The following is a 16847-nucleotide window of genomic DNA, read 5'->3' as shown; positions in this document are numbered from 1 at the left end:
GGGAAATTCAAGCTAGCAACTACGCATATATTTTTAGTTACATATTACATTATTTATTGTTTCAATTTTCGTTTTGTTAAAATGACGTGAATCTAATGGTTTTGCGATCTGAAGCTGTCGAAATGATAATACGTGTTCAAAAGTCAAAATCACTAGTACCTACAGACTGAAATGTCGGTACGAACATTATTTGCTGGTGACAGTCATAGTAAAAAAAATCTAAATCACTTATGAAAAGAAGTAAATCATGAAGATGAAAACTTGTTATCGAAAAAAATGCAAAATGAACATCTGATCGCTAAATATATCTATGCTGTTAGTAATAGCACAATCTAATGTGCGGATGTTCAAAGCATAAATATGTTAAATTCTTGGTATTCATCAGACAAACATGTATTTAAATAAACTACTTTAATATTATGAAAGAAAATACATCATCTTAATACCACTACCACTATTAGTCTGTCGTTAACCTAGGTCTGTTCGTTGTTCGTCAACCTAGGTATGTTCGTTGACATAGTTCTCATAACAAAATATACATGAGAGCAGATCGCTGTCTGTAGACGCCGTTTGAAATCATACTTCATTAGTTCGACCTTTGAACACTTCTGACTTCGCCCAAAATCCCCGAATTAACTTTTTCAATGTACGAATTTCGTGAAGATACAGAAAATAAGGAACTATTATTCATTTAGTTTCAAAATGAACGATTATGTGGATAAGTTGAAGGAAGATTTCGATATACAAGAGAATTTGACACCTTTGATTTTCACTAGATTTAGTAAAACACCCTATCCAAATAAAAACAAGGAAGCTGCTTTTGGAGAAAAACTGTGTATTCTATACCGTATTGAATTTATGGTTTATCACATTAGATATTCTCTGAAAATTCTGGCTTTTGCCTATGTGAGCAACATATAGGATTCAATATTAATTTCAGCTGCTTAGGGTAAATTCATGCACCAGTCTTAAGTAGTAAGAATTCCTGCTTTTTATTTGTAATCACTTTAAACTTAGGGACTGATACTGTGAGATGGGTGGGTAAGTATATATGATACAATGTAATATCTACGCTCATGCATGAATGTTGCCATTAAAAATCAATGATCTAACAACTCATTATGACTATGATTTAAAATTGGTGCATGGATACCCCGTCAGCTTACCTGGAGAGCACCATTCCCAATTTTTCAATGAAAAAAATGAACATTTTCATCCCTAACTGTTTCAGGAAAAATCTCATGAGATCTTAAAGCTTGATACTAGATTGCCTGATGATGTCCATTTGGAGAAGGAACTTGCAACATTCAGAAATTTTCTCAGAAGATATCGAAACCTGAATGCCACATTTCGACTACTCATTCGTTTTTCTGAGTTATTTGAGAGTAGAAGGCTGATAACAGATACAGTCTTGACCAAACAGGATAAAGTAACTTTGAAAACTAACGACGAAGGTTGTTTATTCATAGTTTACTCGAGTGTTGAGAATGGGATCCTCATAAGGTTTTCATGGAAAATCGAGTGGAACATTAAAGAACGTCACTTTATGGATGTGATTGACGTTGCTTATAATGATTTTAGTAAGTAATAATATACCGAAGTAGTTCAGAGACAAAATTCAACAAAAATGATGTTTCAACATACAGGAAGTGTAGTACTCTTGTCGAACAAAAAAAATTAAAATTTGTGCTTTTTTATATAAACAGGAAAATGTTATTAAGTATGAGGTACTTTCCCTTATTACGCAGAGAGTGAAGTTTCGGGTATGATTTCCATGTCAGAATCAGTCTCCCTAGGAATAAAAATTGATGTGTTCTTTGAAATTTTTGATTAAACATCCGTTTTTGACTTACAGGGTTGGTCAAGTTTTTGGAACGCCCTGTATAATGGTATAACACATTGTGATTCTATATTAAAACAAACAATTCAGTTTTAGGCCTACCAAATGCCAGGTACATTGAAAAAGAGATGACTGTGTTGACACACCATTCGCTGGATTTTGGTATTAAGTTGAAGATTTGGCGACTTCTTATGATCGATTTGAGGAATGCAGAAGAGTGGTTAGAACAGAAAAGAACTAGGTGTAAAAAGTCTTTGAATACCAACGGAGAATCTGTTTTGGTAATATCAGACAGTGAAGATGAAATCGAAATGATCCCCACAAATGAAATAAGAGGCCAGAAGCAGCAACCTCGAACAAGAGAATCTCCTGTTATATACTTATCAGACTGAAATAAAGATATAATTTTATTTATTATAGAATTAAATGGTTTTATATGGTTTGACTTTGTTTGATCTTGTGTGGGTGAAATCTAGTAATTGAAATTAAATGAAATGTTTGCTTCTTCACCAAAATCTGTGAAACCAAATGAATATATCATAAATGTGAACCACAAGAAACTCAAGGAACGCCTGAAAGGAATATCATGTACTTCATTGTATGCTGAAAAGGATCCAAACATTGCGTCAGACATTTTCATCAACACTCTTCAATTACAGATAGATGACTGCACAACAATAAAATGAAAACAAAGAAAAAAACTATAAAATTGCACCTTGGATAACGAATGCATTAGTAAAATCAATTCACACAAAAAACGAATTATTCAAAGCAACAAAAAAGAATCCAGATGACACTGAAATTAGGACACAATACAACAGATATAGAAATAAACTAACGTCTTCAATACAAAAAACCAAATATGATTATTACAAGCTGCAAATAGGTATTAACTCTGCAGACAGCAAGAAACTTTGGGGCGTAGTATTTTTTTTTTTTTTTGAAAAATACCGTATTATCTCGAATCACCAATTTGACTTCAAGAAGAATACATCCACAGAAGACGCAAAAATTCAACAGAGCTGTTAGTGAGAATAAAGCATGCTTATGCCTATTCATAGATCTGTCGAAAGCTTTCGACACTGTAAGCCATACCTTACTCTTGCATTCTCTAGCTCTAGAAGACATTGGCGTCCGAGGAAATTCACTGAAATTATTTGAAAGTTATTTCTCAAAGAGAAAGCAAGTAGTAAGAATTGACAACATACTGAGTACCGAAGAAAATACCGAGTATGGTGTACCACAAGGAACCGTTCTAGGTCCTTTTCTTTTTAGTATATATATAAATGGTTTATTTGCGCTAGAGAGTGGTGGGGATATTATAGGATTTGCTGATGACACAGCCATATTATATGAAGACGAGAGCTGGATTTCTCTTAAGGAAAAAGCAGAAAAAGGCTTTAGTCGTAACAAAACCTGGTTAGAACACAAACTCCTTACAGTAAATTTAGAAAAAACGAATTACATGACATTCACGTGCAACAAATCAAAACATATTCCCTTTAACAATTTAGAGTTGTTGTTATTGAAATTATTTTTCTCTAGTAGTTCCCTGAGGTATTGCAAGGTCTGTGGAATTGGGACGCTAGGAAATAATGAACTAACATCAAAAGAAACCAAAATCTCACCTTCTTGCAGAACCATGTTTTTTGTATGTTGTATGAACTCTAATGAGTTTTTTATACTAAAACCTGGTTCCGCAATAGACAAGGTTTCAAATTCCTTAGTGAGCCACTTCGCTATTTGGTAGGTAGGAGCTCCAATAGCTGACACGATGGGGCGCATTGATTTTCCCGGTTTATGGATTTTTGGGAGGCAATATAGTTTCGACACCGTTGGGTTGGAAACTTGTAACTTCCGTTGTCGCATTTCTTTAGGACGTCTTTTACTTCTGCAATCATCTTTGGTAACGGGTAACAGGTAAATACGTAACTTTGCCCTAACTTAACCATCTTTGTATCTCTCATAGTTTCCGAGATCTCATTGGAGAGGATCGAATTTGAAACACCCTCAACTTCTTCGACAGGAGTTTTGAAATGTGAATTATGTCAATGTTGTTGATTGACTACTGAAACATTTGATGTAATACACCCTAAGCTATGTAAAGTAAAAGAATCAGCATATATTCTCATATCTGGAGAGAATTGTATTAGATTATATTTTTTATTGGTCAAGTTATTACACCTTAGAGCTATGACAAGTCAATAATGTACAAAATAAATGTAAATTAGGTAAAATTAAAATTATCGAAAAGGAGTAGGTGGTACATAAAAATTGTATATGATACAAGCACAATATAAATGTAAAAATGAAGATACATAGAGACCGTACCAACATTGACGATAGTCACCCTGTAAAGCTGAAGTCAGACGCATGGTAGTAAGCATTCTCCGAGAGATGTTTTCTCAGTTTCCATTTGAAATTAAAGAGTGTTGCGTTTTTCATTGATTGGGGCAGTGACTTGAATGATATGTATGAGTTACATCTCCTTGTTATTTCTAGTCTTTGGCTTGGTGCTCTAATATTATCCTTGTTCCTAGTATTATACGAATGGTTGTTACCATTTGTAGTAAACTGCTGTAAATTTTCTTGAATGTGTATCAAATTGCAGTATATTACACATGATGGCAGAGTTAATATATTGAACTTAAACCTATTCTTACAGCTCTCCATTCGACCCATTTCAGCTAAAGCTCTGATTGCTCTTTTTTGAATTTTAAATATTCTCGAGATATGAACAGATGTGTCCCAGTTTATCAATCCATAAAGTAAGGAACTATGAAACATTGCATGATAAGGAGTATGGGCAGCTTCATTAGCGACTTTATTTTTTATCTGCCTGATTGCATAGACCTTGCATGATAGAATTTTTGCTAGTTTGTCAATATGGGGTTTCCAAGTTAATTTTGAATCAATGGTTATACCAAGACATTTCACATTATTCGAGAGATTATGAAACAGTGAGATCATAACTGTTTGTGTCTTGCTTTTATTCACACATAGGCTATTCGCATTAAACCAGTCCGTAGCTTCTTGAATAACTCGCTTTTCTAGTTCTGATGACTCTTCAATTTTTTTTCCCGAATGGCGAAGGAAGTGGCATCGGCGAACAATATTGTAAACATAGAAATGATAGTACTTGGCTACCCGTTTTGAATAAAAATTTGGATAGTGGCTAAAAGGCGACAGACTGATATTGGAGAGCGCCTTGTATTACATCGAATGTTTCAGTAGTCAATCAACTAATTTGACGAATTGGCTGTTACAATTTTCAAAGTTCGGAAGTCCCTGTTGTTGCTTATTGAAAGTGAAAGAATTGAACACAAATAAAAATACTTTGGAGCCATTATAAAATATTTAATTTTTTAATTATCATTCACAAATTACATCTCTGATAGTACTTACATCTTGTTCAGCTTATTGTTCAATCCCAATCTTGACTGAGATACTCCATTACTGATTCACTCAATAATATTCAGAAGTGGGGCTTTACACCATAACTGCACATCAGAAGTGGGATATATTTGTGCGTTGAATTGACGGTAATAGAAACACCTTCGATAATTTTAAGGTATCCTCAAAAACTAAATAAAGTTAATGGAATGCATAAAATATGTCGCCAAATGAAACTGAAGGAATTGAAAACACTTGGAAGTCGTGGGAAAATATTTAATTTTTCAATCATCATTCACACATTACATCTCTGATAGTACTTACATCTTGTTCAGCTCATTGTTCAATCCCAATCTTGATTGAGATACTCCATTACTGATTCACTCAATAATATTCAGAAGTGGCGCATTACACCATACCTGACTACAAATGAGAAGTGGGATCTAGCTTTCTTCTCAAGTATGAATTGCAGGCATCAACTAGGATACTAATTCTAACTTGTGCATCCTTTCATGCCTTTTAATACTGCCTCCTGTACTGAACAACTTCTGACAAACCTTACACTCAAACGGCTTCTTCCCCACATGAACCCTTTCGTGCTCCTTCAAATTCCACTCACGGTAAAAAGTTTTGGAGCACATCTTGCAGCTGAAAGGCTTTTCGTCGGTGTGGAACTTCTCGTGCCGTCTCAAGTGACTCTCGAAGATGAAGCATCTCGCGCAGGTCTGGCACTGGAACGGTTTGTCTCCAGTGTGGAGTTTCTCATGGATGCTCAAACTAGCTTTGCGACAGAAAGTCTTGGGGCAGACGTTGCACCGGAAAGGCTTCTCTTCCTTGTGGACGTTCTCGTGCACTTGGAGGTTGCGCCAGTGCTTGAACGTGGCTGAGCAGATTTCGCAGGAGTAGGCTCGTTTGGTTTCGTGGGTGAGTTCGTGGCAGTTCAACAGCGTTTTCTGGGTGAACGCTTTCTGGCAGACTTTACACTGGAAAGGTTTCTCTCCAGTGTGTATTCTTTCGTGGATTTTCAGGCTGCTCTCTCGCCTGAACGTTTTTGAGCAAGTCAGGCACTTGTACAGGCCTTCTCCAGTGTGGATCGTCCGGTGGTCTCGGAGAACGCCCCTGAATAGAATAGAAATTTATTAGTCTTCAAAAGTACCAGATTCAAAAACAGGATTTTATCAGACTAGCTTTTGGAACAGATATAAAATGTATAACAGTATATTTATACTGGATACTGGACAAAAAATAAGTATATGTATCGTTTATTTAGCACAAGCTAATGCAGTTACAATATTAGTCTTAATCTAGGTTAAAAATTTAAATGTCACAATTAAAATTTAAAATCATGTACATTGAAACATAAATAAAAACAGCACAATAAATAAAATAAAAAGAAAAAAAAACTGTATTAGCAGGTTCCTATACTAAACACTTTGTAGGTCTAAAAGGTGCACTTTTAATTTTCTTTTAAATATATTTAGAGAGGTAGCACTCTTAATATCCTCCGGTAGTTCGTTGAATGCTTGAACTCCTTTAATGAAAACTGTATTATTTGAATTGACATTACTAGTCTGACGTATATGAAAGTTATTGCGACTTCTTGTACTGTATTCATGATATTCAAAGTTATACTTTAATTTGTCACTTAGATATACAGGAACATCACCAGTTTTAATTTTAAAAATAAATATTAATGCTAAATAACGAAAGTAATTTTTTACTGATAACCATTTTAATGTATTCAACATCAATGTTATATGTGTTCTTCTATCACAAGATAATATTACTCTCATTCCTCTATTTTGAAGTTTCTGAAGTCTTCCAATTTCATTTTGGTTTAGTAAGTACAAGATGGTTCCACAATAAGTAAAATGAGGTAAAATCAAGCTATTATACAAAAGTAAAAGCGACCATTGGTTTAAGTGCTTAGATTGCCTACTTAAGTAATTAATTTTGAATGCTATTGTTTTAATAATATATGAAGCATGTTCCTTAAAAAACATTCTATTATCTATAATTACACCCAAATATTTAATTTTTCTTACTAACTCAATTTTATCATTTGATATTTTAATATTGCAATTATATTTTTTGAAGTCATGGTATTGCTTGTCATTTCCTATAATCATGAATTTTGTTTTATTTTTATTAATTTTTAACGAGTTGAAGCAGCACCAGTTATATACAGATTTTAGTGTCTCATTTATTACATTAATTATATCAAGCAGATCATTTGATGCATAATATATTAAAGTATCATCTGCAAACAGATGAACATAGCATCTATCAATTATAAATGAAATATCATCGATATACAATAAAAATAGAAGAGGACCTAACACGCTACCTTGCGGTACACCACACTCGTTTATAATTTCTGAAGATAAAATGTTACTTAATTTTAATTTCCATTGCGCAGGAATGTAGAAGTTCATCAACTGAGCAAACAGCATTGGCTGAAAGATAAAAAACCATATTGGTGTTCGTAGGCTAATACAGATGGCGCTACTAGTATTTGATTAACCCAAATCTTCAAAAGACACGTGTACAGATTTCACAGCTGTCGGACTATTAGTATGTGAGATAGAACACTGTGCAGCAACTTTTGTCAGTTTGAAGAAAATGGATGAAAAATAATTTCGTGTGTTAATAAAGCTTTGAATAGAACTGGCAGATACTTGATGAAAATTTATATTAAAACTAATTTTGGTACTGGGTTGTGAAATACCATTAAATTCATTTTGAAGAGCTATATCGAATACAGGGTATTTCATAACATGAGTGGATATGAAAAACAAAGCTGATGATGGTTTCTTAATAACGACACGTCGGTTTCGAAATCTAAGCAGTTCATGTTGTAGAACGAAAAAAGTTGTTTTATGTTTCTTTAAAACGTTTCAAAAAACGTGAGAAAAAAATTAAAAACTTGGGCACATTTTCAGTTTTTTCTTCGGAAATATTCGAAAATTTACAGATTTCAAAACAACTCTTTGACCTATCACGTGCATTCGATACACTTAATCCGCGGATATTGTCTAATAAACTCAACTCGCTGGGCATACGAGGCTCGCTGAACGACTGGGTCAATTCATGTTACCAATCGCCAGCTCGTAGTACAGACAGAAAATGTAACATCAGAAAAATTTAGCATAGAACTGGGTACACCGCAAGGAAGTATCCTAGGCCCGCTACTATTCATCTTGTATGTCAATGATCTGCCTTTACACATAAGTACGGGAGAGACATTCATGTATGCAGATGATACCTCAATAGTGGTGCATGGCAAAACGCCAGAAGAAGCAAATAACAGGGCTCTTACAGTCATACATGAATTTCATGAATGGTGCCAAAGAAATCAACTTTTAATCAATATTAGTAAGACAACATGCATTGAATTCACTGGAATGCATAAAAACCAATCAGACTACAATATATTAATAAACAATATCACGACGAGCATGTGTGAAGATGCAAAATTTTTGGGCACATTCATCGACTCCAAAATGCACATTGACTTCATTTGCAAAAAACTCAGTAGCCAGTGCTTTGCGATTAAGCAACTGAAGAGATCCTTGAACATGAAATCTCTACTAAATGTATACTATGAATTAGTTCACTCAACTCTGAACTACAACATTATGTCATGGGGAAATAGCACAGAGATGGAAAGACCGTTTGTAATACAAAAAAGGATAATTCGTGTAATATTTGATCTTTCCTATAACGAATCATGCCGAGATACTTTCATACGGAACAACATCCCTACTTTAACTAGTATATATCTCATGAAAATCTTAATGTATGTCAAAACAAACATCAATTACTTTGAGAAAGTCGGAGATATTTCAAAGTATGCTACTAGAAATTCTGAAAATTTGCGACTGGGCAGGGTTAATCAAGCATTCTTAAAAAAAAACTGGAATCTACAGAGGATATTCTTATTTCAACTTGCTTCCTCACAATATCAAATGTTCGTCCGTAATAATCTTCAAAAAAGAACGGAGAAAGATTACGAACAAAGGTTGCTTCTGCAATATATAAGAATTTGAAAATTATTTAAAAACTATAAATAGTAGTACATAGCCAATGAATAAACCTTGTTAGCATAATTAGTGGGTATAATTGTTTATCTGCACTCTAGTTTTGTGTAAGGTCAGTTGGTATATTGTAATGTTATCTGGACCTGTATCTTGATTGCGATTTTCAGTTATACTTGTTGTTTTGACTATTTATTTCATAAATAGTCAAAACAACAAGAAACATAGCTTAATGATTAACTTAGATCTTTCAAAAGCTTTTGACAATGTCAATCATAAAACATTGCTAAATAAACTTGAGGCTTATGGAATCAGGGGAACCTCAGCTAACTTGATAGAATCATACTTATATAATAGAAAACAGTACGTGGTCGAAAAATGTCACATCACAAAGGAGGTTATAAGGTCTGATGAACTAACAATAATTAGAGGGGTACCACAAGGATCAATTCTAGGTCCATTGCTGTACATTCTCTATACCAATGAACTACAAATGGACAACAACTTGAACACTATACAATTTGCTGATGACACAACCGTTATCCTTGAAGAACAAAATGGAGATGACTTGGAAAGAAATGTGTTCGATGCTTTAAGTACCCTGGAAGCTTGGTTTGCACAAAATCACCTAAAGCTGAACCCTAATAAAACACAGGCAATCAAATTCTCACAGTCAGCTGAAAATGATTATACTTTTTCGGATGGTAAATCAACAATAACAACTAGTAAAAGTTCAAAATTCCTGGGAATTGAGCTAGATTTTAGACTGGATTGGAAATCTCATCTGGATACTTTGTCAGAAAATATTGCAAGGCATTGCTATGCCCTAAGAGTCATCACTAAAACAATAAATGTTCAAGCGTCAATGTCTGTCTATTATGCACAAGTCCACTCAAGACTTAAATACGGCTTAATTTTTTGGGGTGCATCTGTGAACGTTAAAAAAAATTTTTCACTTCAAAAACGTTGCCTTAGAATTATTTATAAATCCACACAAACTGATAGCTGTAAACCTTTATTCATAGAAAAGAAAGTACTGACCCTATACAGTCAGTATATTCTTGACAGCATAATGTTTATTAAAAGCAATCCAAAGCTTTTTAACGACTTTGATAAAGCACACATCTACCCAACAAGAAATAAAGCAGATTTGGTTACTAATATTCCTAATTTTACTTATATTCAGAAAAATATACCGTATACTCTAATAAAAATCTATAACAAACTTCCAAATGCACTAAAAAGCCTCTCTGAAACAACACTCAAAAATAAACTTAAAAACTTTCTTCTAAATAGAGCATACTACTCAACTGATGAATATTTTAAAGATACCATCCCTTCAGATTTTACCTGCTAAAATGTCTCACATTTAATTGATTTCAATTTTTAAATGTTTTTAACTGTATATTTATTACACTGACATGTTCTACGCTCATCTGGGCATTTTACTTCATTGTAATTGAACAAATAATAAATAATAATAATAATAATAATAATAATATACACTAACACACAAATAGTGTATCGGTGTACACAGTGTATTAGTATATACATGGATTTTATCTCCAGTGTACCAAGTTTGTATCTGTTGTATGCTATTTAATTGTACACAATTCATATTTTATGTAATTCCCATAAGCTTACCTTGGTTTATATTCTTGTTGACGTTCACAATCCAAGTCTATGGAAGATGTGTTTAGTATATATACCTTATACATTTTACATTTCATTTTATGTATTTCTGACTTATCTAATCCATGTAATAGTGGCAATGAAGGAGAAAATAAATATCTATCTATCTATCTATCAACATATTGAAGAGTACCAAATTACGCAACTTTGGCTTGATTTAACCGACCCTTACGATCTCCGAGTACAACCGTGGAACTTACGATTTGGGATGCAAACTCCTATAGAGATGCATCATTTTTCGGGTCTTTACGTCGAGTTGATACACCCCTTCTGAAAGTGACCCACCCTGTTTGGACTCTTGCTTCATCAGATGTTATGGTGAAGCGAGTTCGCCAAAGTGGTATCAGTTGTTGGGTACCGCAAGGCATCTGAGCAAATGCAAGATATTATTATTATTATTATTAGATATGATGGGATGTGAGATATTAAGTTGCTGACAATTCACCGCAGTTTTACCACTGATTTCATATATACCTGAGGTGGAAAATTTCTAGTTTTTTGTATATGTTGTTGAATTGGCTTTGTAGGTGTAAGGAAAAAGTACCATAACTTGTTACAATGGATTGAATCTTACCTCAAAGGGCGTACCATGACTGTAAAATGTGAAAATGTTAGATCAAGGTGCAACGACGTTAAGCTTGGAGTGCCACAGGGGTCAGTGCTTGGACCATTGCTTTTTTTGTTGTATGCAAATGATTTGTCAGAATATCTGAAAGATTGCCACCTTACCATGTTTGCGGATGATACCACTATCACAGTTACAGGGGGAAATATTGATGTACTGCTTAGTAAGGTAAAATGCATAATCGATAGTTTTAGCTCCTGGTGTCAGCGAAACAGATTAATATTAAACTCCACAAAAACTGTAATAGTAAATTTCTATAATAGGAAAAATAATGTTCCAGATGACCTACAAACTATTGACGAAATAAAGATTAGTAGCAAAGTAAAATTTTTAGGAACTTACTTGGATGAAAGCTTATCATGGGATCTACAAATAAAAGATGTCTGCAACAAATTAAACAAGACATTCTTTGCTTTAAGGCAAATGAAATCATGCATGGACACAGCAGGTCTACTAGAAATCTATTTTGCTATGGCATATTCACATATATCCCTCAATATCATAGCATGGGGTTGCAGTAATGAATTCATCAGAGTATTCGTAGCACAAAAGCGCATTGTTAGACTAATTTTCAGCATTGAACACCGAGACAGCTGTAAACCAGTATTCGTTAGGGAAAAATTATTACCGGCTCCCTCCATATACATTCTTAAATGTATAGGATTTGCTAGATCTAACATCCATGAACTAGAAACAAACGCAACGGTGCACAGTTACAACACACGTCATGGTGATGTTTTGCGTATTCCAAGTCATAAGTCTACTAAATATAAAAAGTCCCCTTTGTATAATACCATAAATCTGTATAATAAATTATACCAGAGCAGATCAAACAAATTACCTCTGATAAAGTGTTTCATGGTAGAGTAAAGCAATTGCTGCTGCAAAAATGTTACTATAGTTGTGATGAATTCCTGGAAGATGATTTCCGTTGAGCAATGATTTTACTTATTTTTTTCCTCTTACTATTATTTAGTGTTATCTTCGACGCCTGTTCCATATTTATACTAAGGAATTTATATACGTGTCTTGTCTATATATGTGTATATACGTGTGTATGTTTATATATGTGGGTGTGTATATATGTGTATGTGTGTATATATGTATATACACATATATGATAAATGAAATACCTACCTATTTTATTCATATCACACTGTTATTATGTTCTATATATATATATATATATATATATATATATATATATATATATATACAAAGATTTTATCGAGTGTGTATGATGTACAAATCAAAAATGAAACAATTAGTGGACATATACATATATATATATATATATATATATATATATATATATATATATATATATATATATTTATATATATATATATATATATATATATTTATATATATATTAAGTTATTGACATACCATATGTACATACTGTACCTCAGTGGCAAATAAATAAATAAATAAATAAAATTATTATGAAGAGCTAATTTTGGAACCCTAAAGTTTGGTTCTGAATTCTAATATGTATCAAAAAAAAAATCATTGAAATAATTACCTGGTGGTGAAGGATTTCAGGCAAATATCGCAACGGAAAGGTTTGTCTTCCTTGTGGATGACCAGGTGGGCTGTCAGATTGCGGCTGTGTTTGAAAGCCATCGAGCATATTCCACATGTGAAGCGCCTCTCCGTTTGGTGGGTGACTTCGTGGGCACGCAGGGTGCTCTTGCGATTGAAGCATTTCGAGCAGGTTTTGCACTGGAACGGTTTAAGACCGCTATGGATTTTTTTGTGGTTGACCAAATTCCTGGCTCGGCAAAAGGTTTTCGAACAAACGTCGCATTGAAGTATTGTTTCGTGACTTCTCTCGTGGTTTACTAAACACGCTAGGATTTTGAAAGATTTCGAACAGATTTTGCAACTGTAAGGTTTTTTTTCTCTGCTATCGTGCTCGCTTTTTGTTTCAGTATCTGGAAACCAAAATTCATGATGAAATGATTTATTAGATTTTGTCTATTTTAATGTCACGTGCTTTTGTAGCTCCATATCTCAATAAATATTGATTCTACTGTATTGTGGTATGTACTGATCAATAGAGAACTTTGTTGTACTCTATAGATATACATTTATTGATCCTTTAGGTGTACAAACAGAGCAATATAGATAGGATAAGTCAAGAATTACATCATAGTTAAAATTTAAAAAAGTGCATTCCATAGCAGGCTGTGCTATCATCTTCATAGCTCTTCACAAACTGAACGTTTTATCTCCTTGTTTGTTCTTTTATACCGTGCAGGTATTTGTCCCCTCCTGTCATCGGGATGTTTCTTTAAATTTGCCTGTATTTGGGGTGCATCAGGCAATATCCTTTAATAATAATAATAATATTAATATGCTTCATTACCATAAGACATAGTCTTGTAGACAAAGCTTGTGACGTACATACTTAAAAAAATGCAACACATACCAATTGAAATAAAAATAAAAATATAAATAGTGCAAGCTGTTCATCACTCATTTGCCTGTACAATAGAAGACGTATCGTCACTAAAAAGGGTTAGAAAATAATTGTCAAGGATTATATCTAATGCATTTATGAGTGTTGGGCCAATAATACTTCCGTGAGGTACTCCACAAGTAACGTCTAGCTAGGTAATCTGATGAATAAACAGTTCCATTTCCTACTATTTGCACTGGCAGGAATTTGCTGCATTTTATTGTGGGAGAAGTGATTATTTCGTGTTTTTACATGACATTGATTTTTTTAGGGTAGACTTGAGGTTTTTCAAGAAACAAACTGAGAAAAATGGAAACTGCCAAAAACTGAATTACTTCAACACACAACTTACCTAGCTCAATTTTCACTTTACACTCAATCTGATTAAGCTCTCGGAAGCTACATTGAAAACTCTTATGGTTGGCCAAATCCGCTTCGCTATCAAAAGTCTCTTTACAGTTGCTACAAACATTGATGTTGCTAGGTTCGTCTTCGTCTACTTCAGGTTTGATTTCTACAATTAGACTGTCAACGATATCACTTTTAATTTGTCCCGTTTTACACTCAACTGTGTGTGTTGGCACATGACTGGAAAAACTTGAGACACTTTCAGTTTTCGTCACAATTTCGTCAGCTACAGGTGGATGTATTATGGAAGATACATCGTATTGGATTTGTTCCACTTCGTACTTTAATTCTTTCTTGAAACCTACAAAATATAAATCTGTGGAAGTAGTTTATTCCCAGAACTCTTCGATTGGCTAACTTTTTAAATAACCTTCAAATCTTTAATATATCAGTTACCCGCTTTAAAAACCATATTTTTCACTTAGCCATCTAATACTCTCTGCTTGTGTCGTATTGTGTCTAGTGTAAGAATTATATTAGTTCATATTTTTATACATTTTAATTTTCTTCTACTTTTTCTATCTGAATTGGGCTTGCCCGTGTATATACATAAATACATTTTTTATATTGAAGGCTTTTATTCCAAAACTGTGTATTATGTTTTGCAAATCATCAAACACTTACTTGAAATTTGTTATTTTTTTCCTTTATTTTCTTTAAAATATTCCATGAATGTATTATTACTATAATACATATATAATATGTATATATTTTCTATATTCAATACTTTCATCCCAAAATTGTAAACTGTGTCCTGTAATTGGGTCCAGTGCCTTTTTGGACAATAAGTTTTTTTATGAAGCAGGTGTCAGCGAAGTTCAATCTAAAACTGCTGAATTTCAATTAAAAAAACCGTTGCATCAGCATCGCTCAGGAATTGTTGAGTTACGTCAACAGAGATCCAGGTTTGCTTGAAATTGTGATAACTGGTGACGAATCATGGATATACGATATTTCAATATCGCGGAAAAAACGGTAGTATTTTCACAGTATTGTATTTCTAAAATAATTCACACCATTTTGACAGTCACCCATATGAAGTATTGTTGGGAATATTTCAATAATTTCTACTGAGTAGGATCTTGTAGTTGGGAAAAAATTAATTACCTGAACAATCAATGAAGTTTATAATTGGTTTTGCTAGTTCTTCACCAAGGTTTATGTTCTGTTTGATATCATGAAATTTCTCTTCATATTGGTCCTGGCAGTTGTAGGTATCATTTTTAAGGTCAACATAATCAATATCACTAATAGAGAGAGTTTTGGATAAATGATTGAACTTTGTATTTTCACTAAAGAGTTCATTTTTTACTATGTCTACATCAGAGAAGTTATCCTCGCTTTTAATTTGGGTAATTTCATATTCATCATTATTCATTATCAATCTTCCAGATAATGTAGGGTTTTTACTAAGCAAATGTTTACAATATTGTGAAAGTGTGAAGTGTTTATTTTTACTTTCAAAATTCACACTTGATTTCTTCTTCTTATTATTCCCTTTTTTATGGCCTTTGCATCCCTTCTTCTTAAATTTTGAATTTGCGGTTGAACCATTGACCCAGTTTCGATGACATCGAGATTGGAAATAATTTTTAAAATTCACCATGGATTCGCTAAATCAATTATATGAAAAGTTGAACAGTTCTTCGCACTTTTATTTTGAACCGTGATTAGCATACTGAAAACATTTATTTTTCAGGATATTTGTCAGATATTATAGAACTTGCAGTGTTGAATTAGGCTGGATTCTTATTATCCCGATCCGGTCTGTAACATTTTAAACATAGAAGAGGAAAGCTTTTTCCTTGACAAGCTTAGCTGGGGTTACTTTGGTGCTTGCTCTAAGTCCTGTTGTTCGGTCGTGAAATCATTTTGATGGTTGCATTATGTTGATAACCCTTTCGTGATATGTCAATGTGGTCAAGTGACACTAAACGATTTTCTATCATGTCTAAAGTCTCTCGACCAAAACATCAAATTCACAATGGAACAAAAGTTCAAAGGCCTCAGAATGTACAGGAAACCAACACACACAAACAGGTATTTGAACAAAAACTCTAACCATCAGCCATAGCAAAAGAGAGGGGTAATTAAAACGTTGGTTGAGAGAGCGCGACGTAAATGTGAATCTGAGAGTCTTCCCGAGTAACTCAATCACCTAAAAATTCCCTTCAAATGGAACGGACACAGCGAAGGAGAATTCGAACGGGCAATATGACCCAGGAGAGAGAACGCCAAAGTAACTTTAGCTAGGCTAGTTTGAAATATGTGTTTCCGTTAACCAGCTGTCGCACCCCTACGAACGACAACCCTTAGAATTCGAAACTTGTGCGAGCTAAGGATTAACGAGGTCTTATCTTTCAACGTGTGATTCCTAACACAGTGTCG

General features: G+C 33.6%; 2 protein-coding genes across 2 annotated transcripts; one reads left to right on the top strand and one right to left on the bottom strand.

Annotated features, from left to right (window-relative positions):
- The first annotated feature begins 564 nt into the window (after positions 1-564).
- On the top strand, positions 565-2282 carry LOC111516203 (uncharacterized). Its single transcript, XM_023172379.2, has 3 exons — positions 565-906; positions 1232-1580; positions 1931-2282. The coding sequence occupies exons 1-3, from the start codon at positions 703-705 to the stop codon at positions 2230-2232; spliced, it is 855 nt and encodes a 284-aa protein (XP_023028147.2). The 5' UTR covers positions 565-702; the 3' UTR covers positions 2233-2282.
- A 3213-nt stretch (positions 2283-5495) lies between these two features.
- LOC111516836 (uncharacterized) lies at positions 5496-15947 on the bottom strand. Its single transcript, XM_074173438.1, has 4 exons — positions 15567-15947; positions 14404-14760; positions 13113-13524; positions 5496-6352 (listed from the first exon to the last, which is right to left on the bottom strand). The coding sequence occupies exons 1-4, from the start codon at positions 15835-15837 to the stop codon at positions 5713-5715; spliced, it is 1680 nt and encodes a 559-aa protein (XP_074029539.1). The 5' UTR covers positions 15838-15947; the 3' UTR covers positions 5496-5712.
- Between the last annotated feature and the right edge of the window lie 900 nt (positions 15948-16847).

Source organism: Leptinotarsa decemlineata, unplaced genomic scaffold, assembly GCF_025532065.1.
Source record: "Leptinotarsa decemlineata unplaced genomic scaffold, Ldec_3_MD MMD2_tig00000251_RagTag_RagTag, whole genome shotgun sequence".
NCBI classification, from domain to species: Eukaryota; Metazoa; Arthropoda; class Insecta; order Coleoptera; family Chrysomelidae; genus Leptinotarsa; species Leptinotarsa decemlineata.
This window is presented reverse-complemented; position numbering and strand designations above follow the sequence as displayed.

Bases quoted from the DNA above. Each gene is read 5' to 3' on its own strand.
- LOC111516203 (XM_023172379.2), top strand. From the start codon at position 703: ATGAACGATTATGTGGATAAGTTGAAGGAAGATTTCGATATACAAGAG. The intron at 907-1,231 runs GTGAGCAACATA...TAACTGTTTCAG, and splicing joins AAATTCTGGCTTTTGCCTAT to GAAAAATCTCATGAGATCTT. The intron at 1,581-1,930 runs GTAAGTAATAAT...CAAACAATTCAG, and splicing joins CGTTGCTTATAATGATTTTA to TTTTAGGCCTACCAAATGCC.
- LOC111516836 (XM_074173438.1), bottom strand. From the start codon at position 15,837: ATGAATAATGATGAATATGAAATTACCCAAATTAAAAGCGAGGATAAC. The intron at 14,761-15,566 runs GTAATTAATTTT...TATATTTTGTAG, and splicing joins AAACTTCATTGATTGTTCAG to GTTTCAAGAAAGAATTAAAG. The intron at 6,353-13,112 runs GTAATTATTTCA...TATTCTATTCAG, and splicing joins CTGAAATCCTTCACCACCAG to GGGCGTTCTCCGAGACCACC.